Genomic DNA, 24088 nt, shown 5'->3' with positions numbered 1-24088 from the left:
AGTTGCTCCACAGCCACTATTTGACTTTTTTCTTTTGACTTTCTCTATTATACAGTAATGTTTGGAACCTTCACTAAGCAATACTATGACAACAATATTGTTATATGGCATTTACTAGGTTTCATTTATGTACAGGTTTTCTTTAGATCCTAACTAACCCCAGGCAAACAACTAAACACACCTGAAAGTGCAATTCTGTCCAATCCTGATATTTACACTGTCCTACCAGACTTCACAGACAGATCATTAAATTTAAAATTTCTACTGCCGGTAAACCCCAACTACAGGCTTTTCCCCACTTCCACTGGCAGGGAGTGGATCCTGAATGCTGTAGAATCTGGCACCGCCATATACAGAATTATTCTGTGAGGCCAGATTGGGCGCGGATACTTAATGTCCTGAAAGTTTATCTGGAAGAGATGTGCTGGACTGGTGAGCAGGTGAGCCTCAAGGGGACAGTGCCAAACAAGGGGTAAGCACTGCAGCTGGAGCTGTTTTTTTTGTTAACCACTTGCCGACCGCCGCACGACGATATACGTCGACAGAATGGCACGGGCAGGCATATGGGCGTATATATACGTCCCTGCCTTCCTGCGGGTGGGGGGCCCGATCGGGCCCCCCCCCAGTGCCAGCGGCGGTCGGTATCCGTACAGGAGCGATCCGGGATGAGGGGGCGGCCATTCGTTCATGGCCACCCCCTTGCGATCGCTCCTGACGAATGGAAGTGAGGCGTGACATCACTTCCTCTCCTGTAATGTAAACACAGGCAGAGGAAGTGATGTAATCTCTTTTCCGTGTCGGTATTTTTCGTTCCGGCACCGAGGAGAGAGGATCGGTGAGTTGCACCAACACGACACTACACAGTAGAACATGCCAGGCACACTCACACCCCCCCTTCACCCCCCGATCACCCCCCCCAATTACCCCTGCCCCCCCAGTCACAGTGACACCAATTGCATTTTTTTTTTTTGCATTGGTGTCATTTGTGACTGTAATAACTGTTAGGGCAGTTAGGGTTAGCCCCCTTTAGTTCTAAGGTACCCCCCTAACCCCCCCAATAAAGGTTTAACCCCGTGATTACCCCCCGTCGCCAGTGTCACTAAGGCTGGGTTCACATTGCAGCGGTTTATGAGAACGGATGTGATTCGCACCGCACTGCAAATCACATCCGATCTCTGTGCGATTCGAGTTCAGCCATACAGATAGTATGGCTGAATTCGCACGGGACCCCTTTTTTGGTCCGCAGCAGAATCGGATCGCATGGGTGTTCACACCATGCGATCCGAGTTTGCAGATCGCACTGCGATATGCGAACTGATCTGGGGGTGTCATTAACATTTCACTGACGCTCCCAGCAGTTCGCATAGGGCAGTGTGAACTGCCGCCGGGAGGCATGCGATGCGGGAACCCGCCGCGGATTCGTGGAGTTCCTGCATCGCTCCAGTGTGAACCCAGCCTAATAAGCGATCATTTTTCTGATCGCTGTATTAGTGTCACAGGTGACGCTAGTTAGGCAGGTAGGTATTTAGGTTCGCCGCAGCTTTTTATAGCGCCAGGGACCCCCATATACTACCGCATAAAGCCCCCTGATTGCCCCCTAGTTAACCCTTTCACCAGTGATCACCATATAACTGTTACAGGTGACGCTGGTTGGTTAGTTATTTTTTTATAGTTTCAGGGCACCCGCCATTTATTACCTAATAAAGGTTTAAACCCCCTGATCACCCGGCGGGTGATATAAGTTTGAGGGTCAGATAAGGTCTGCGTCGCCCCAGGCAGCGTCAGGTTAGTGCCAGTACCGCTAACACCCACGCACAAAGCATACACCTCCCTTAGCAATATAGTATCTGATCAGATCTATATTAGCGTCGCCAGCAGTTTAGGTTTCCCAAAACGCATTGTTAGCGGGATCAGCCCAGATACCTGCTAGCACCTGCGTTTAGCCCCTCCGCCAAGCCCAGACCAGCCCACCCAAGTGCAGTATCGATCGATCACTGTCACTTACAAAACACAACACGCATAACTGCAGCGTTCGCAGAGTCAGGCCTGATCCCTGCGATCGCTAACAGTTTTTCTTGTAGCGTTTTGATACAGTCGCCGACAGCCTAGGTGCTTTTTTACCTGTGAGTCTCACTAGTGTACCCCTAAATTTAGGGGTGTCTACTTTCCAAAATGGGGTCATTTGGGGGGGGTTTGTGCCATCTTGGCATTTTATGGACTTCAAAACTGTAATAGGTAGTGAGGAGTGAAGTCAAAAATTTACGCCCTTAGAAAGCCTGAAGGCGGTGTTTGGTTTTCGGGGCCCCGTACGCGGCTAGGCTCCCAAAAAGTCCCACATATGTGGTATCCCCATACTCAGGAGAAGCAGCAGAACTTATTTTGGGGTGTCATTTCACATATGCCCATAGCATGTGTGAGCAATATATCATTTAGTGACAACTTTGTGAAAAAATAAAAATAAAAGTTTGCAATTTTCCCGTAACTTGTGGCAAAATATAAAATATTCCATGGACTCAACATGCCTCTCAGCAAATAGCTTGGGGTGTCTACTTTCTAAAATGGGGTCATTTGTGGGGGTTTTGTGCTATCTTGGCATTTTATGGCCTTCAAAACTGTAATAGGTAGTGAGAAGTGAAATCAAAAATTTACGCCCTTAGAAAGCCTGAAGGCGGTGCTTGGTTTTCGGGGCCCCGTACGCGGCTAGGCTCCCAAAAAGTCCCACATATGTGGTATCCCCGTACTCAGGAGAAGCAGCAGAATTTATTTTGGGGTGTCATTTCACATATGCCCATAGCATGTGTGAGCAATATATCATTTAGTGACAACTTTGTGTAAAAAAAAAAATATATATATTTTTTGTCATTATTCAATCGCTTGAGGCAAAAAAATAAAATATTCAATGGGCTCAACATGCCTCTTATTCTTATTCTTATCTTACTCTTATTCCAAAATGGGGTCATTTGGGGGGGTTTTGTACTGCCCTGCCATTTTAGCACCTCAAGAAATGAGATAGGCAGTCGTAAACTAAAAGCTGCGTAAATTCCAGAAAACGTACCTTAGTTTGTAGATGTGACAACTTTTGCGCAAACCAATAAATATACAGTTATTGACTTTTTTTTTACCAAAGACATGTGGCTGAATACATTTTGGCCTAAATGTATGACTAAAATTGAGTTTATTGGATTTTTCTAATAACAAAAAGTAGAAAATATCATTTTTTTTCAAAATTTGCGGTCTTTTTACGTTTATATCGCAAAAAATAAAAATCGCAGAGGCAATCAAATACCATCAAAAGAAAGCTCTATTTGTGGGAAGAAAAGGACGCAAATTTTGTTTGGGTACAACATTGCATGACCGCGCAATTACCAGTTAAAGCAGCGCAGTGCCAAATTGTAAAAAGACCTCTGGTCATTGACCAGCAAAATGGTCCGGTCTGAAAGTGGTTAAGTGCTGCTGGGAACTTCCTATGTTTTTTGCCAAAGCTAGACTAAGGCTGGCCCATGTATTATGCAATTTTCTTTCCTCCAACCTTCGGTTGAAGGAAGGAAAATTGCTTGATTCCCCCATCAACACAGTCAATGAGCTATTGTATTCTAACAGCAGGAGATTTTCCAGCCATCAGAATACAGCGATTACTGCTGGCAGCTAAAGCCAGAAGTGATCAAATGAAGAAAAAAAAACTAACAGCCTGGTTGTATTGAAGTCAACCAATAGGGCAACTTCATAACAGCCAGCCTACCTACAGATGGATCAAAAGGTTTCCAGTTCCCGCTAAACTGGCAGCATTTCAATCTGTCTATGGCTGGCTTTAGGCTTTAAGAAATACAGCTTGGACATCTCCTTGTCTCCAGCCTGTGACTGGACAGTGAAGATGAGGATTCCTAAAATAAAGCTTGTTTGGGGTTTTTGCCAATCATGGTCTTATTTTTGTAACTTTTGCCTATAATAGTATTCATTTTTTATGATTTTACTATTGAAAATGTGTCATTTGGTTGTACATTGTTTTTGTACTGGTAAAACAACTCCTTTCTACTGTCGTGGTAATATCCACTGCTTAGTTTTAATGAGAGCTTGTATTTGTATTACATACTTCCAGAAAAGAACACAAATTAATGGGAAATAAAAATGTTTTCATTAAAAAAGATTTACTAAAGTAGTGCTTTAGTATGAAAATGTGCTTCGGTCCCAAAGTGCTTAAAAAGCAATTTAACATGTTGTAATTAATACAAAATTATAATTTATATATATATATATATATATATATATATATATATATATATATATATATATATATACACACATACATATATACACATACATACATTATATACACACACATACCTTTTTTTATATACATACACATACATATACCAAGCAACCTTTCACCTTTTCCCCTGCTGTTTTGTCACTTTTGTACTGAGGTGGTCATCTGTCTGCTGTTAACAAATTCCTTTTTGATGACTGACAAATCCATCTTCAAACACAGGATTAGTTGTATCAAAGTAAGCATCCCTAGAATGTGCATTCTTCTCATTCAAAACTCCTAGCTCACATTCGTCCTGTAATTTTACACCAAATCATCATTTGCCCTTATCACACTTTATTAAAATGCCTTCCTGATTTTAAGCATAGCCATCTGAAAAAATAAATTACAAATGAACTTGAAAAGCTTATATAACAAATGTATTTGAAGAACTGAATATAGCTGAAGCTGTTCTCCAGATGGTACTCGACTCCCTCTAAAATCCAGTCTTTCTTCCCTACAGCCTCCCCCGATTGTTTTAGGGGCTGTTCCGAACCAAGCACATTTTTGCACAGGTTCTGGAGCTGTAAATACCTGGAGCGAATTTGGAAGGCTGCAGCAGCGCTTTGTCAGCTGGATAGCTGCGCTGCCCCGTTGATTTCAATGGACAGGAGCGGGGAAGGAGCGGTGTATACACTGCTCCTTCACTGCTCCAAAGATGCTGCTAGCAGGGCTTTTTCTTTACTGTCCTGCTAGCGCATCACTCCAGTGTGAAAGCCCTGAGAGACAGCAGCAGCCGTTTCAGGGCGCTTTGCAGGCACTATTTTTAGCTCTGTAGCGCCTGCAAAGCGCCCCAGTGTGAAAGGGGTCTTAAAGAAAATAAACCGGTGCCGTGTTGTCCAGAACTAAAGAGGAAAAAGATTTGAGGCTTCTTTTTTTTCAGATTAAAAATGATCAAACTGTGTAGCCAAGCAGTGGGGAAAGCAAATAGAAATCTGGGGCATATCACTAGATGGATCATTCGCAGGAGGAAGGAAGTCCTGATTCTCCTACACAGAGCTTATCACTAGAGGGATCACCAGCAGGAAGAAAAAGATCCCAAATCCCCTATGTAGATATTTCTTTGACCCTCATTTAGAATACTCTGTGCAGTTCTGGAGACCTCACTTACAAAAAGATAATGGTAAGATAGAACAAGTCCAGAGACAAGCGACAAAAATGGTGAAAGGTCTGAGGGATAAAACATATCAGGAGAGACTTCAGGAACATGTCTTGAGGAAGAAGGGAGCCATGGACATGACTAGAACCTTCAATATATTAAGGGTGTAAATATAGTTCAGATGTGCAGTATTTTTTAATATCAAGCTCCAAAACTGGGGGACATAACCTCAAACTAGCAAGAGAAAAGTTCAGATTAATCTTAGTATAATTTTACAAAAAGAATGGTCACTGCTTGGAACAGATTTAAAAAAAAAAAAAAAAAAAAAGGAGGAAAAACTGATGGCACAATTGGTCTTTTTTTACCATTACTCTTTTAGGTTTTTACACATTTCCACTCTTATACCTTTAAAGACCCTGCAAGTACAGAAAAATACCCATAGTTCTTCTAGAAGTGCCCTCATGTTCTAAGTCCTGACAAAACTGCCTTTTTATAGACTGTCGTCAACCCACCTCTGCGCAGGTATATATATAAGCTTATGGATCAAGTGTACATATGGGTTTCTTCATATTGTATATTTGTCCATTTCTTCCCTAGACTTTTCCAAATATGGCTGTTCTCTCTATTCATAGGTTACCACCATGGTTTTGCTCCTGATGAGTGATAAAAAGGTCACGAAACACGTAGAGCTGTCAACTTCCGGGTTGTGTACACATCCTTTAACAAGGAATGAACGTTCCGTTTTTGATTTATCCCCATTTTTTGTTTTTCTTTTTTTCTTAGGAGACACTTTAGTGTGCTACATATCCTTAGATAACTGGTATCTATTGAATGTGAAGATTCTCATGTATTCACTATTAAGTCCTTGCTGGAATGTATATTCTGATGAAATTCTAAATATTAATGTGACATTATGTGTAATAATATGTGTAATATATGACTATTCGAACTTATTAAAACCTGTTTTTTATCTAAATGGACTCTCTTGCTTCCGTTTGCCTCATTTAAAGTCCCGCCTGTTGCTCCCCCTTTTTTTTGATAATTGAACCCGGGATGGAGGAGGGGTTCCGAACGGCCCCTACCAATACCTCATTTAAAGTCCCAAATACTGTTGCTCCTCTTTTTAATCACAATAGAAGGACACTGTTTGGGTTTACATCCACTTTATAGAATCACAAAGTTATTGCAGAATAAAAATGGCACAATTTTTAAATATTTATCTGATCCAAAAGGGCCACTTTTGCTGGACAGCTTGGTCTGGTAAAGAAAGTTGAAAATAACTGATTTACTGGCCAGATCAACAGGTAATAAATTAGGTATCAGACGAAAAAAAAAAAAAAAAAAAAAGAGTTCCACTTTAGGGAACATAATGATGTCAGACTCATGTATGTTTTCAAGTGAGAAATAAATGTAATGAATCTCTGAAAATAAATATATGTCATATAATGCAGACAGTTGCTGCACTTGTGACTCAAAGATTCAGACAAGACTGGAGTCTGATAATTACTGCAGTATATGTATAGAGACAAATATAGAGCATTTCCCGCTTGTGATGCACGTCTCATTCAAGGACACATGAAGCACATCCAAGATCCAGTAGGACAGTCTACACTTATCACTAATGTTATCTTAACGTGTTTCTGCCAGATGTCTCCAAAGCAAAACTGTAAGAACTCTTGCTGTAGCCTGTCAGATATTATTACACTTAGCTCGGAGATGACGCATGGCTCGCATTCAACACAGTCCCCAAAAAAAAATATATTGTTTGACTAGAGAGAAATGTTAGCCAGATCATGGCTCCCTTTGTCATTTTATTGCTTGTGCTCTGTCTGATTTCTTAAGAATTTGTTTGATGATGACATCCACGGTGAGCTGGACGGAGCAATTGACAGGTACATCAAAGTAAAGCACCGCAGATATATATACTGTATCCTCTGTGAAGGCATCCTAAAAGCATCAATCTTGGAACAGAATGTCATTTCAATGTGTCACTATAGAAGTGTTTACAGCTTTGCCAAGTGTCCCTGAAAGTGCACATAAGGCTGCTGTGAATAGAGCTAGACTGATACATTCTAAGAAAACTTGGAGAAAAGTAAAGATTCTTGTTAAATAATTACACAGACTTATTGAAAAGACCCTGTTTACAGCTGTGAATGTGACAATTAAGGACACATTTTGCTAGTTTTTATTAAGACCATATTAACTTCAATTTGTTGCATGAATTTAAAGTGGACCTGAACTCAAAAGGAGAAGATTTGCTATGGATATAGGGAACGTACAGAAATGTTAATTGTGCCCAAGACTAGTGATGGACGAACTTCCGACGGGACGTTTCGCGAAAGCGAAATGCGAACGGACCCAAACGTTCGCGAAACCGAACGTTCGCCGCGGGCCCCATTGACTTCAATGGGAGGCGAACTTTGCAAACCTTCATGTCGAATTTGCGGCCACGTGGTAATTATTAGGGGGTAAAACGTAGTCCCACCATCTGGACAATGACATAATACATGTATGAGGTGAATTTGGGATCGATAACTACAAGCATTTTTATTTTATTTGGGAAATTGTTCTAACAATTCAGGACTATGGAGCTAATGAAGGCAATGGAGGAGAGGGAAGGTCAGGGACCAGGGTAGGCAAAGAAGAGGGTGCAGGAGATGATCACCAGCAGCGTGACATACCGGAATGACACATGCACCGTGATAGAGGCATCTGACAGCAGCACCGTAATACAGAGCACTGACAGCAGCACCGTGACATACAGCGCTGACAGCAGCACCGTGACATACAGCGCTGACAGCAGCACCGTGACATACAGCGCTGACAGCAGCACCGTGACATACAGCGCTGACAGCAGCACCGTGACATACAGCGCTGACAGCAGCACCGTGACATACAGCGCTGACAGCAGCACCGTGACATACAGCGCTGACAGCAGCACCGTGACATACAGCACTGACAGCAGCACCGTAAGCAGCCCCAGGAGGAAGTCAGCACAGCACAGGGATGGTGTGATCCCCTCATAATAAGAACCCCCAGGAGGAAGTCAGCACAGCACAGGGATAGTGTGATCCCTTCATAATAAGAACCCCCAGGAGGAAGTCAGCACAGCACAGGGATATCATAAGCAGCCCCAGTAGAAATATGACACCGCTCAACCTCTTCAAAGAGGAGGGTAGGGGCATATAGTACGGTGTGCTTTTTTGGGTCAAGGAAGTGAGCAGACTGTACGTCAGTCCCTATACCGCTGAAGGACTGCTGCAGTATAGGGCAGCGGTCAGCAGTGGTGCACGTCAACCCTATCTATTGTGGACCTATAGCGGTCCTTACAGAACAGCAGACTGTACCGCACTCAAGCCTATGTACCGTAGCACCCTATACCAAGTTACCAGTCCTTATAAGAACTTTTGTGGACCAAGCAGGTTGTGTATTAGTGTTTAGCAGACTGTACGTCAGTCCCTATACCGCTGAAGGACTGCTGCAGTATAGGGCAGCGGTCAGCAGTGGTGCACGTCAACCCTATCTATTGTGGACCGATAGCGGTCCTTACAGAACAGCAGACTGTACCGCACTCAAGCCTATGTACCGTAGCACCCTATACCAAGTTACCAGTCCTTATAAGAACTTTTGTGGACCAAGCAGGTTGTGTATTAGTGTTTAGCAGACTGTACGTCAGTCCCTATACCGCTGAAGGACTGCTGCAGTATAGGGCAGCGGTCAGCAGTGGTGCACGTCAACCCTATCTATTGTGGACCGATAGCGGTCCTTACAGAACAGCAGACTGTACCGCACTCAAGCCTATGTACCGTAGCACCCTATACCAAGTTACCAGTCCTTATAAGAACTTTTGTGGACCAAGCAGGTTGTGTATTAGTGTTTAGCAGACTGTACGTCAGTCCCTATACCGCTGAAGGACTGCTGCAGTATAGGGCAGCGGTCAGCAGTGGTGCACGTCAACCCTATCTATTGTGGACCGATAGCGGTCCTTACAGAACAGCAGACTGTACCGCACTCAAGCCTATGTACCGTAGCACCCTATACCAAGTTACCAGTCCTTATAAGAACTTTTGTGGAACAAGCAGGTTGTGTGTTAGTGATTAGCAGACTGTACGTCAGTCCCTATACCGCTGAAGGACTGCTGCAGTATAGGGCAGCGGTCAGCAGTGGTGCACGTCAACCCTATCTATTGTGGACCGATAGCGGTCCTTACAGAACAGCAGACTGTACCGCACTCAAGCCTATGTACCGTAGCACCCTATACCAAGTTACCAGTCCTTATAAGAACTTTTGTGGAACAAGCAGGTTGTGTGTTAGTGATTAGCAGACTGTACGTCAGTCCCTATACCGCTGAAGGACTGCTGCAGTATAGGGCAGCGGTCAGCAGTGGTGCACGTCAACCCTATCTATTGTGGACCGATAGCGGTCCTTACAGAACAGCAGACTGTACCGCACTCAAGCCTATGTACCGTAGCACCCTATACCAAGTTACCAGTCCTTATAAGAACTTTTGTGGAACAAGTGAGTTGTGAATGTTTAGCAGACTGCAGCAGAAGGGCAGCAGTCAAGTATAATATCCTTTCTATATTTGGAAGAAAGAATATTATACATGTACAAGCCTATTACTGTACCACTGATACCAGTCCTGAAAAGAACCTTTGTGGAACTAATAATAACAGCAAGTCTTTAAAATTACCCTCACTGCCTGACAACACTGCTTCCTTCCTGTCCCTATACAAATTGGCAAAAAAAGAGAACGATTAGTGGTTACTGGAACAGCTCTTTTGTGGACCTTGATAGTAACAGCTAATGATGATGATGATGATGATGATGATGAAAGACTAATCTGGCTGTCCCTGTAGCATACACCGTCCTTTCCCTTTCTCTAAACTAACAAAAGACACTCAGGCTGCTGCAAGAATCAGCAGCACAGCAAACCTATCAACACCTAACACCTATACCAGTCCTGAAAAGAACTTTTGTGTACCAAATAGCTAGTGGTTTATCTCTCCCTACTCCACACAGGAACCTGTCCCTATCGTAACAGAAGAAAGAATGTAAAATGGCCACCGGATCGGGTGTATTTATAGGTTAGGGGGAATGTCCAAGTGTCCATGTGCTGTCATGTCTCAATTGGCTGTCCTGTATCACATGATAAACGTGTCACCAAAGGTTAAAGTTCTTGTATACATTAAACACGTAAGTCCGCCGCGGCGAACGACGGAAAAAGGCGTTCGAACGTGCGGACCGCGAATGTCGGAAATTCGCCGCGAAACGACCGCCGGGCGAAACGTTCGTCCATCACTACCCAAGACCCCGTCAAACTGAGCCGCCCGCCCGTATGCGCTAAAGCGCTGCTCGTTTTAGCGGCACTTTAGCTCTGTTTAAGCAATGCTTTTGCGCCACTTTTCGGGCGCTAACAGGGCACCTTTAGCCCCAAAAAAAGGATTAAAATCTCCAGTTTTGTGGCCCTTTCAAAGCACTTTTAAGGCACTGTCCATTTATTCCAATGGGTAGGGCATTTTTGGGAGGGCTAAATACAGCTCTCCCAACCCACCCCAAAGATGCTGCTTGCAGGACTTTTCGGAAAGTACCCCAAGCACACCAACCCAGTGTGAAAAGTCAGACTGGAATGAATGGGAGGTGGTTTTCAGGTGCTTCGCAGAGGCTATTTCTAGCAGTAAAGTGCCTGAAAACCACCCCAGTGTGAAAGGGGTCATAGATGTACCTGGAAAAATCTACATTTTGTCCTGAATGTTTCCTGAAAACTACCAATGCACTGCCTGAAATGTGCCTAGGCACTCCTGTGGTATAAGCCTTGTTCTGTATATTTGCTTTGTGACAGCCACTGTTGTATGCGACTGCAAGTTTCATGAGACTAAGTGAGACTTAGCAAAGTCACTACTGTGTGGGTCACTCTTCTCCTTGATGGTGTAGAAGCTGTACCTGAGGATCTGCACGGCAAGAATCTCCCTGTTTCTATGTCATTCGATCTGTGCTTAACCATTTCGCTGGCAGGCCCTGTGCTCCATTTTTACACTCTGGATTGAGTTAATAACAAATATTTGTAACTTTTAAATTGCACCTTTTTGCGAAATGGTGAAAATCGCACAGACGCAAAAGTGTAAATATCCACATTTTTCTAAAAATCTGAAGGTTTTCATTGGCCCCTTACAGCTTTAAGAATTTGTAAAAGACCCCCCAAGCCATATAATTTCTGAAAGCATATGAAGAAGATGCTACTGATTTTACAGACCCCGTGGTATCTGCACAAATGTTTATCAGAACAATAGATTCGCAAAAAATGCACTAAAACTATTAGCAGATAAAAACACAGCTAATTTTACAAAATTCCTGCTAAATCCCTACCAAATATAAAAGCTTAAACTGTATGGAGTTAATAAATAAATATAAATATCCAAAAAATCTGAAGGTTTTCATTTTTCCCTTACAGCATTCAGAATTTGTGAAAGACCCCCCCCCCACAAACCATAGATTTTCTGAAAGCACATGACCTGATTGAACCCTCCAGTCTCCCCTATGGAGCGGCGGATGTCACCGGTGACATGTCCATTGACGTCCACCGCTATCTGATCCTGCCTTCAAAAATGGAGGTCCTATTTTCCAACTTTCTGATGGACTGGATGAAAATGGACAGGCGGTCAGTTTTCACCATAGCTCCCCATAGAGAAGAGTGGGACGGTGTCCATCTCGGTTCAGCGAAGCATAGATGGACCTGTCATCCATGGGGGATTATTAGACTGATCCCCCGCTGGGGGGGGGGGGGGGTTTGAAGAGATATCAAGGGTATAAACAAACCTTTAACGTCTCTTTTTTTAGACAGAGATAGGGACTGAAGAGTTCAGTCCCTTTGTCTGCACACTCAGCTGCAATACTTATGAATGGATGGAAGCCTCTAAATAGCGGCTCTCCTTCATAAACGGTAGCATAGTAAACACTGTTTACTATGCCACAGTGACAGCTGTACATATGAACGATCGCTACCGAATGCTCACTATGTTCACCTAGGAAAGAAAGAGGGCTGGTAAACATGTGTTTACTAACCCCCCCCCCCCACTCTCCATCCTGACACTGCACTCACCGGTCTCCCTGCAGCAGTTGCGGGGAATGCTGCTTGCAGAGCTGCATGGGGGAGCCGTTGGGGATCAGTGAGCGAGAAGGGGCACTGAAGGTAGTGCCAACGGATGGGACATCATTTAGGGAAAAAAAAAAGGTTTGACTCAGTAATTGCCGCCGGGAGTGGCAGAGGAGGGAGCCGGCAACTGCAATGGATCCATGGAGATCCATGCTGGCGGGAAGGGCGCTGAATCTGGGGGGTAAACATTTGTGCTGTGGAGACAGATGTAGTGAGCAGAGGACAGTGTGGGGAGGACAGAACAGGCATTTTAGGCAGTGCAGGAGGGGAGGAAGCAGCGGGTGACAGGTGAGGGGGGGGGGGGGGTGTTATTTTAGCTGAATAACTCTGACCAGCGGCTTGTTAGCCACTAATCTGAGTTATTTTTTTTGTTCAGCAGAGTCTGCTGAACATTTCTGATATAAGTTTATGGTCACTGAAGTGACCATGAGCTTATAACCGAGCAAGAATGTAGGTCCGTACGGCATACATACTTGGCCACCCGCAGGCACGAGTAAGCAAAGTCCTGCTCCTCTAGCAAGAGGACTGCTTTACTTTGAAAAGTATACCCAATCACATGCAAGAAAAAAAATTAAAAATTTATTTTTGCTTGCACATAAAAGGACAACCTCACAGTCTCTAGATTGCAAAACAAGGCATTGTAGGTCAGAAAGGGGGAAAAAATCAGCTTCAGGGAGCCAACAGGCAACACTGTGATTAAATCTCTCGTCTGCCTATCATTTTTTGTACACAGCTTCCAGATTTTCTTTGAAAATGTGATTAATGTATTGCATTTTAAAGTGAATTCGATCTGGTCCTAAATACTTCTAAGGTAACAACAATTCTGTGTTGCAAGCACCTTGCAGATAGGGGGGGCTTCATCTAGACTTCAGTAACAGGTGGGTTTTCCCGCCAGGGACTAGGCCAGGGACTAGGCTTCAACACAACAAAGCAATCAATGCAAGGAGTAACAGGTGTAGCCTCAACAGGGTACTTGTGATTCAACACAGTTGGTAACTTCTAAACATTTTATGGTAGGGTATGTTCAGTTTAAAGAGGTCATAACAGGAAGCGAGGTGAATTATAATTTTTTTTTTTACCAGATCTGTTTTTAGTGTGTACCAGTTATAGTAACATGGTGCTTGCGAATTTTGATTGGCATGACCCAACACCATTTTCCTCTGTATCACATACCTGTTCTGGATATTTACTCCCAACAATCTCTGCCACTGTATTAAAGGAATCAGCATCAGGATGCTGGACAGCTTCCATTTTCAGTTGTACCACTATTTTGACACCGCGTGACACCAATCGAGCCATCAGTTCAGCATCTTCTACTGTAATACATGCTGTGGGGATCTTGGGAACGCCATTCTGGTAATCTTGCCATCCTGTGTGAGGACTGTAAGATGTACCCCCCCAAAAAAAAAAAAAAAAAAAAAAAAAAAAAAAAGACAGAAAATTAGAGCAGAAACATTTTCAATAAACAGTATACTAATAGTACAGAACCAAGGTTCTTTCCTTGGAGCCCTTCTCTTCTCCATCTATCCCCCTACCCTTGGTCACTTGATAAACTCCCATACCTTCCATGCCATCTCTATGCTGATGACACCCAAAAATGTATCTCTACTCCCCACCTCACTCCTTCAGTTTCCCCTCACATTACTAACTTATTAACTGACATATCAGTAAGGATGCCACGCCACTTCCTCAAACTCAATCTTTCTAAAAACAGAGCTCATAATATTCCCCGATCCATGCCCCCTCTCCTGGCAATAATACAACCATCAGTCCTTTCCCTCATGCCAGGGTGCTACGTGTAGCCCTGGACTCTGATCTGTCCATTTATCCTCAAATCTAATCGTTGTCCAAATATTGTGGACTTCACCTCCATAACATCTCCAAAATATGGCCCTTGTTAACTGATGAAACCACTAAGCAACTCGATCATTCCCTTGTTAATCTCTCGCCTTGAGTATTGTAACTCTCTCCTCATAGGCCTAACTCGCCATAGGTTATCCCCCCGTCAGTCTATCATGAATGCTGCTGCCAGATTTATCCACCATCCATCTCTGCCAATCCCTCCACTGACTTTCTATTGCCCAGCAAATAAAATCCAAAATACGAACAACTTCCAAAGTCATTCACAACTCTGCCTCAAGCTACATAACCAATCATGTCTCAAAATATCACCCAAACTATTCTCTCCGCACCTCCCAAGATCTCCCATTCTCTAGCTCCCTTGTCTCCAGGACTTCTCCAGAGCCTCTCCTATCCTCTGGAATGTTGTACCCCAATCGCTTCCGACTTTCTCCTACTCTGGCCACTTTTAAACAATCCCTGAAAACTCATCTCTTCAAAGAAGCCTATCCTGCCTTCAGCTAACCCCTAAATCTTTTATTTATCCCATCATCTCCTCCCTCACAGTTATTACTTTTTGTTCCAATTGCCCCTCCCTGTTACAGTTTAAGCTCTCAGGAGCAGTGCCCTCCTGACACCATTCTATTGAATTGTATTTTTACTGTACCATCTCCCTTTATATTGTAAGGTTGTCTGCAAACGGTTGGCACTATAGAAAACTCTTGTATAATAATAATAATAATAATAATAATAATACAGTGTTTTATGTATAAAATTACCTTCATTATACAGTAAAGCTAATTGTTGAACTCTCTTAATTCAGCATACTAGATGTACTACAGCTTGGCTAACCATTTTGTAAGAGATTCAATGGAGGCATCCAATCAGATTTTGAATTGTAACCAAAACAATGAAGGATGATTGATAATTGAATGCTACTGAACATTCCTGGACATGATCTATGCTTTATTATGTAAGCTCACAGATAAGTCTCTGAAAGGTGCTTTTAACAGCAAACTGCATTTAGAGTGAATTTTATTAGTTTTTTTTAGGTTTATACATTTTATAAACTGATGCTTTAGACCACATTTAGCCCCTGGGCATCCAACCCAGTGTTTTCATGCCCAGGTGGCACAGTTACAGCGCCCAGCCCAGCTGCTTGCAGCCTGCCGAAGTCTTTGAATTCTATACGATGGTGCAACTGGAAAAGACTGGACACTATACCGAGTGGTATGTTTAGCAACGTAGCATTCAGGGACATATGCAAAGAATGCAGGTTTTACACATTCTGGGCATACATCCCTGAATGCACAGGACCCATTTGGTCCAGGATCCAGCCACTGCATATTTTAGCCTGTCACAGACTTTGACAGGCTCAAAGCAGCAAAACTGGATGCTGCATCTGTGCCTCTTGGGGCACACAAAGACACCAAGATCAGATGAACAGGGGTAAATACCTAGTGAGCGTGTCACATGACACACACATGCAGAATTTTTCTTTTATAAACATTTATTAACACAGTAACAAAGTGTTACCACCAGAGCACTGAGTTATAAGGAGACACCACAACTGTTCCATTGTATTTGATTACAGTCCTAAAGAATAACTAGAAGTCATGAAATTCTAATGACCTCTAAGCAATATACATGTACATAAAATTCTTTGTTTTATGTGCAATACACACATAATACTTTCATTTTAAAGCTGAACTCAAGGAATTCAGCTACTTTGCACAATGTGTTGGATTACCAGAGGTTAATTCCAACGATGTGTATGCAACCTTGTGGACTTATCTCTTTAGTTTAAATTTGTTTCTGAAGGCTGTGGGCATAACTGTCGCTATGCTTTCAGCACTCTGTTGAACCCTCAAGTCTCAACTTCTGAGATTGCAGAGTAGCATGCAGCCGTTGTGCCTGCCCCTCCCCTCCTTCTGCCTAATTACAAAGTGCTTTGTATTAGGTGACTCATTCACAAGATACAAAGGCTTCTGTGAATGCACACTGGAGCGGAGGAACAGCAAAGATGCTGTGTGTAATAGAAAAGAGGCAATTGATTGTGAAAAAGTAAAAGTAATCGTTGTGTTTTCCCAACAAGATTAGACCACACCCAGATTTTTACTATGGCTTACCATACACTGATAGATCTTTTTTATTCACCTGCAGGACGAATGAAAAACAAAATCCAACAAATTCTTCAACCTACACCATACAGTGCTAATGGATGAATCTCCCTGCTAGGCTATTATATTCTGATGTATCTGAATGGATACAGGCCCTGTTCAATTGAAAAATTTCCACCTGCTTCCTTTCATTCAAAGGATATTGGGTTGTAGCTGACTGCACCACCCACAAAGTGTATCGAAATTTGCACAGTGTAAGGTCAACCTAACAGTCTAATGGACAAACTGAATAACCTGTTCATCTGCCTGCCAAGGAGATTGCTGCAGGAAGTCATACTTGCTCCACTTGCTGCAGGAAGTCATACTAAATGTAACACCCTGCTCAAGAGTGCATGCGCTACCACTGTGCATAAAAAATAAAAAAAACACCCTCAAAATTCATGCACTTATTCTAGACCTCCCCTCCAAAGATCTAGTATGGATGTATTTGCGTTCCCCTTAAAATACGCATTAAATGCTATCAAGTCTGGTATGTAGTTTTAGGGGGAAATCCACAGCAACCCCTCCCCCTTACAAGTCCTAGTAGACCATCTAGGATGGATGTTGGGGGTATTCGCTTCCACACTGTTGAAAAACAGAATGAAGCAGAAGGTAATTATAATTTAGTGGCAAATTATAATTGTGTTTGCCATATGAACCCACAAATCAAACCCAAGCAGATTTGCCCAACTAACGGCTCAGGTTCCTTCAACAACATACAAGAATAAAACAAGCTAAATTGTCAATATGAACATCTTCGAATATTCAGAAATGTTTTTTTTTATAAAACCATTCTACAGGATAGTCAAAGGCCTAAGAGCCCCTTTCACATGAGTCACATAAGATCCAGTCCTGCATTATACCAAAAATAGGAAAAAGGTCAAAGATTAAAGTCCAACATGTACTGGACAAGAAGTGTAGGCCAGGGCCTGTCTAGACGCTAGTAGATAAATAAAACAGGCTTCTCATTTGCAGTAAAATTTACAATTATACTGCTGTAATGTTAATAGCCAACTATATATTCCTGCACTCTTTTGGGGACAATTACTTCAACAGCAAAAATTCTAAATTAATCTATTTAGGAGCCAAGAAAGGAATCAGTATAAAAGCATTCATCCAAGAGGCTATGAATCCACACAAAATTGGACTTTGTGAAAAAAAAAAAAAAAAAAACAGTAGAGACACTTTTATGACTTGATATTTAAAAAGTTAATTGAATGCAGGCATAACCCTCAGAAAATTTCATTATAGTTTACTCTAGAAGTATTCTGACTGTGCTAATAACTACAATGTGTCTGTGCAAAATAATATCCCATTAACAGAAATTAATTGAAAAATTGCAAAGCCTCGAAATGTCCCTAACCTGCCAGTCAGCTCTGAAGCCGGCTGTGTGCTGGTAAAGTAATTATATAATTATAAAAAGAAAACTGGTACATTAAGCACCATTTACTAATGAAGGATTTCATCTGATCTTAAAGAGGACCTTCACCAAAAAATTAAAGTACCACTCACCCTCCTCTGAGGCCCTATTCACACCTAGTGATTTGGAATTCCAAATTGTGCTAACATGCAAAGTGTGCAACCCGCATTTGGGTGCCATTCATTCTTAATGGCAACCCAAATACAGTGCGATTTAACCACAACTTTTGCATGACAAAGAATCGCAGAAATCACAGCCAACTGTGCGTGAAAAAAAGGCTGCACGAGGCTTGTCGCCCCAAAAAGGTGAAGGAGCTTCTTTTGCGCAACATGTGGAAATGTGTGCAAATTGCCCCAATTTTTTTTTTTTTTTTTTGGGGGGTGGGAGGAAACGTGTACGTGTTTTCTCAATATGTGCCTAGGCAACAATGGTGTTGTTTACATTTTTAAAACCAGTGAAGCCCCTCTTTAAATTAGATTTAAGCTCTAACTGGATAACTTGTAGTTTGTGAAAGAACTAAGTATAATAAACAATTGCAAAGTAATTTTTTTCCTGAAATACTGGTGCCACCTTTTTCCCATCATCTACTGTTGATCTCCTCTAGCCACTTTCAGCTACTTCCTGTCTTTGTGCAGAGAGAGAGAGAGATAGAGAGAGAGAGAGAGTCAGGTAAGGGGCAAATAAGGATGCTGTGCAGGCGCCCGACTTCCCCCTTAGCAAACGATGATGTAATTGGCTGACTTTGTATTACAACTTTGGGCATCAGGCACAAAGATGTAATGCAGCACAATATAAGCCTGTGGCTTTGAGTACCATAAGGGCAGGCTTGATCCAAACACTGGCTTGTTGATCATTTTTGGACAAATTGGGGATGATTTACTACAGCTAGAGAGTGCAAAATCAGGTTTAGCTCTGCATAGAAACCAATCAGCTTCCAGGTTTTTGTTTGTCTAAGCTTAATTGAACAAGCTGAAGTTAGAATCTGATTGTCTACCATGCACAGCTGCACCAGATTTTGCACTCTCCAGGTTTAGTAAATCAACCCCATTATGACAATTGTTAGGCATTTTGCCAAGGCACCCCTGAAAAACCCAGCAGGCACCCTGGTTGAAAAAGGCTGCTCTAGACCGCTTCCCTATGTTGACAACATTGGACCTTGTCTTTGCAATGGTTGTGTCCGTAAGGCCACTTGTAGTCTGCTTAGGGTGACTATGCTGACTTGTGTCCATAGGCAAAAGTGCCTACAGTGGGCACATGAGCATCAGAACTGGACCAATAAGCAAAAGAAGGTGGTGGCCGGGTCTGATGAATCTTGCATTTCTTACCAGGGGAAGAGATGGATCCAGGATGCAATATGCAAAGTGGGCAAGCTGGTGGAGGCAGTGTGATGCTTTGGGCTGCTGAGAAACCTTTGGTCTTGCCATTCATGTGGATGTTACTTAATAAATACCATCTTACTTAAACATTGTTTCTGACCAAATAGACGGTATTGCCTAATGAAAGTGTCCTCTTTCAGCAGGATAATGAGCCCTGCCAAACCGCAAAAATAGTTAAAGAATGGTTTGAGGAACACAACAAGGAGTTTAAGGTACGTGGATGTGCTAGAAAAACAAGTCCAATTCATGGAGGCTCCATCTCGCAACATACAGGACTTAAAGGATCTGCTACTGACAGTAGCAAAAGATATACAGATTAAAACAATATTTAGTCATGAAACAAATGACCAAAATTAGTACTCATACTAAGAAGATTGAACAGATGCTTGGGTGTGTAGAGCAGCTGAAGCGTTTCACAGTTAGAGTTACTGCTTCTTCAGGGCTGTTTCCCATGCATCCGTATAGTTGAAGTTACAAAAATATTTAACATTAGTATCAATTATTTTACAAACAGTATTACAAAGTATATAGTGCTCATTCAAGAGTCTGACATTGGTCCTATCACAGCATCGAGGAAAGCAGACATCAATCTGTGACAGAGTCACCTAGATGGTCTTGTGGATGGTGAACCATGGTGTACAGCTTGTATAACAGTGTAAATTTGCTGTCCTCACAAAATAACTCAACACAGCCATTAATGTCTAAACAACTGGCAACAAAACGGAGTACACCCCTAAGTGAAAATGTGCAAAATTGGGCCCAATTAGCCATTTTTCCTCCCCGGTGTCATATGACTCGTTAGTGTTACAAGTTCTCAGGTGTGAATGAGGAGCAGGTGTGTTCAATTTGGTGTTCTCTCTCATACTGGTCACTGGAAGTTCAACATGACACCTCATGGCAAAGAACGCTCTGAGAATCTGAAAAAAATAATTGTTGCTCTACATGAAGATGGCCTAGGCTATAAGAAGATTGCCAAGAACCTGAAACTGAGCTGCAGCACGGTGGCCAAGACCATACAGCGGTTTAAGAGGACAGGTCGCCTTGGTCGACCAAAGAAGTTGAGTGCACATGCTAAACGTCATATCCAGAGGTTGTCTTTGGGAAATAGACATATGAGTGCTGCCAGCATTGCTGCAGAGGTTGAAGGGGTCAGCCTGTCAGTGCTCAGACCATACGCCACACACTGCATCAAATTGGTCTTCAGGGATTATATCCCAGAAGGAAGCCTCTTCTAAAGATGATGCACAAGAAAGCCCGCAAACAGTTTGCTGAAGACAAGCAGACTAAGGACATTGAATACTGGAACTATGTCCTGTGTTCTGATGAGACCAACAAACTGAATTGGTTCAGATGGTGTCAAGCGTGTGTAGCGTCCACCAGGTGAGGAATACAAAAACAAGTGTGTCTTGCCTACAGTCAAGCATGGTGGTGGGAGTGTCATGGTCTGGGGTTCCAGGAGTGCTGCCGTCACTGGGGAGCTACAGTTCATTGAGGGAACCATGAACTGCGACATACTGAAGCTGAGCATGATCCCCTCCCTTCAGAGACTGGGTCGCAGGGCAGTATTCCAACATGACAATGACCCCAAAAACACCTTCAAGACGATCACTGCCTTGCTAAAGGTGATGGACTGGCCAAGCATGTTTCCAGATCTAAACCCTATTAAGCATCTATGGTGCACCTTCAAACGGAACGTGGAGGAGCGCAAGGTCTCTAACATCCACCAGCTCCGTGATGTCATCATGAAGGAGTGGAAGAGGACTCCAGTGGCAACTTGTGAAGCTCTGGTAAACTCCATGCCCAATAGGGTTAAGGCAGTCCTGGAAAATAATGGTGGCCTCACAAAATATTGACACTTTGGACCCAATATGGACATTTTCACTTTACAGCTGTTTAGACATTAATGGCTGTGTGTTGAGTTATTTTGAGGGGACAGCAAGTTTACACTGTTATACAAAGTGTAATTTCTTCAGTGTTGTCACATGAAAAGATATAATAAAATGTTTACAAAAATGTGAGGGGTGTACTCACTTTTGTGAGATACTGTATATATATTAAATAACTGAACATATAAAAGAACCATAAGACTTAGTCCATGTCACTACATTTTCAAACATTAAGTGGATAATATATGAATAAGGATACATTATGCTCAGGTCTCCAAAGAGTAAGTTACAGCTTTCTGATAAATATCTTTAATCCACATGTCTCTGCGCTGCTGTGAGAGATCAGAACATATGGTAACAGGCCTTTGTGTTTCTATGATGGCTTTGCTGTGTTGAGAAAAAGATGGGGCTGTCAGCTGCAATTCACCAGATGCTGCCAGGTGAAGAATCTCTACTCTAGAGTTAAAGTGATAGCAGCTGGAAAATGGAACTTCAGAACTCCAATACTGATCAATACACAGAGAAGTTCTGGATGTTTGTGATCATTGATCCCGATAAAACTTTTAAATACTTAGATAAAACATTTCATGTAACTCATTACTTGGGCTGGAAAGATGCAGATATGTAATTTCCAACTTTCATACTACTAGTATTCTTGAAATTTGATGATAAATAGAAAACTGTATTTCAAGAGGATATGTCACTTGTCAGGTATTGTTCTCATCAAGCCATTTGATGGAAGTTATGAAAATCTCACTCTACCACAAAATGCTATTTTCCACATAAGCGGGCTGAGTCTAGGCTGAGAGTCTGACTTGCATACCTGGCATTATATGTAATCTTACCTCTCCCACGTCTAGTAATCCACCAATTCCAATCTTCCCTGCTTGGAGACAATGGACTTAATGTACTAAAGCACAAGATGTGTCAAACAATGCCCACAGGCTGAATCTGGCCAACCAGGCCATTTCATGTGGCCCTCGCACCATCCGGGATTCTCCCCGCTCACCAGTGTCACACAAGGACAGCTTTCCTCTTGGTGGCACTCACAGCTCCCTGCCTGTCCTGCACTCACCGCAGAGACAAGGAGGATGCAGGTGTAGTGTGCGATGCGGCACCATCTTGTAAGTTGCATTGTGATCTGACCAATCATCTCCCTGTAAGTAAGAGAGGGAGAGGTGGAGCTGCCTACACTGCGGAGGGGTACTAGAGCCGGGCTAAGTAGGCGAGATGAAGGGAAGGTTTTTTGGTGGGGTGGTAGAGGAAGATCTGTGCAGAGGTCAGAACCTAGGAGGGGTAGAGGTGAGATGTGGACATCCTGTGAAAGAGTTGAACCCTGCACACTGTGCGTAGCACACCCCTAAATTCTGCACTCTGTATGTAGCACACTCCTGATCCCTTCACTCTGAACACAAAACACCCCTGAACTCTATATCTTTGCATAGGGCACCCCTGGACTCTGCACATAATGCACACCTGGTATGCATTACCCCTTTAAGATCCTCCCACCGTTTGATGCGGTTCAGCGGGGGGGGGGGGTGGTGATGGCCCTTTGAGGGCAACCATATTGCTAATCAGGCAAGGCAAGGAAATCACATTTGACACCCCTATACTAAAGAAATATAGGCTTTTCCTGTCACAAAGTCAATTTTTACTTTAAAAGATAAATTCCATTGGCTTAGGGAATGAGGGGATGCTCTGTTGACTTCAATCATGTGCAATTTGTGATTGGGTATTACCACATTCACTGACCTGAGTGAAAATGTCCTTTGAACATGAAGCAAAGTGAAAATGCTCTATCCTTTTAGTAAATCAAATCCAAATGTCAGGACTAGATGGACAGAAATACAAACCCTTAGTCAGGTAAAACTGCCCCCTGCATTTCATATATGTATTTTCTTTTTGCCTGGAGTTCAGCTTTAAGAGTTAAACACAGGCATACATTTTTTAATATATTTTACACTGTTCAGTATTCCTCTAGCATCAGAGGTCTCCAAACTATGGTCCCCCAGTTGTTCAGGAACTACAATTCCCATCATGTCTAGTCATGCGTGTGAATGTCAGAGTTTTACAATGCCTCATGGGACATATAGTTCTGCAAAAGCTGGGGGGGCGTAGTTTGGAGATCCCTGCGCTGGCTTGAGGCAAATACCAAAATTGCACAAAACATTACAGAAGCTAATGATTTGTCGTTGTTATAAATACAAATCAAAATGATGATTATTAAAAAAAAAAAAATTATTCCCAACAGTTTATAATCCAATTCACAGAGCAATGATGTGCAAGACAACCAATCAGAATTCAACTTTATCAAAGCTTAATGCAATCAGAACAATGAAAGAAACGTGTTCACAGATTGCTGTAGCTTATTATTTATCAAAGTGTGCTTGAAGGGAGGTAAGGATTCATAATAGATAACATTTATGCATTCAGAATTATAGCTATACTGGTGTAAAATATTTGTATTTTTGTTTAATTACAAATACGTAACTAAAACTATACTTTCTGCATTCAATTTCAACACAAAATGCTTAAAGTAAAGCAACATGTTTATATTGTATTTGGGGCTTCATACCAACGGGGTATGGACTGAACGCGGATTTCCACTATCTTGATGTCACTCACAGTAGAGTCTTAGTTTTTAAATGTATACTCTTTTTTTTCAAGAATTTACAAATTACTAGAATTGGCATTGGGTCCAGTCCTTTAATTTTTCTTAATTATTTAAGAAAAGCAGTTGTACACAATGGTAAATGTGCATATTATAATGAAGTACCAAATAAATCAAACTTTTCAGCATTTTATTCGCAAAGCAAGAAAGCCACAGGGGCTGATATTGCTTATCCAGCACTA

The 24088-nt window shown here is 42.4% G+C and overlaps 1 protein-coding gene across 2 annotated transcripts in view; it reads right to left on the bottom strand.

Annotated features, from left to right (window-relative positions):
* CPQ (carboxypeptidase Q) overlaps window positions 1-24088 on the bottom strand; it is a 696853-nt gene that overhangs the window by 417216 nt on the left and 255549 nt on the right. For both annotated transcript variants that reach the window (XM_077493073.1, XM_077493074.1), the window contains exon 4: window positions 13729-13936. In XM_077493073.1, coding sequence (XP_077349199.1) covers window positions 13729-13936 — 208 coding nt within the window. The remainder of the gene's footprint in view (window positions 1-13728; window positions 13937-24088) is intronic.

This window comes from Lithobates pipiens, unplaced genomic scaffold (genome assembly GCF_037356315.1).
Source record: "Lithobates pipiens isolate NorthernLeopardFrog02 unplaced genomic scaffold, aLitPip1_a1.2 Scaffold_19, whole genome shotgun sequence".
Lineage (NCBI taxonomy): Eukaryota > Metazoa > Chordata > Amphibia > Anura > Ranidae > Lithobates > Lithobates pipiens.
The sequence above is the reverse complement of the archived record's forward strand: the minus strand, read 5'-3'. Positions and strand labels throughout refer to the sequence as shown.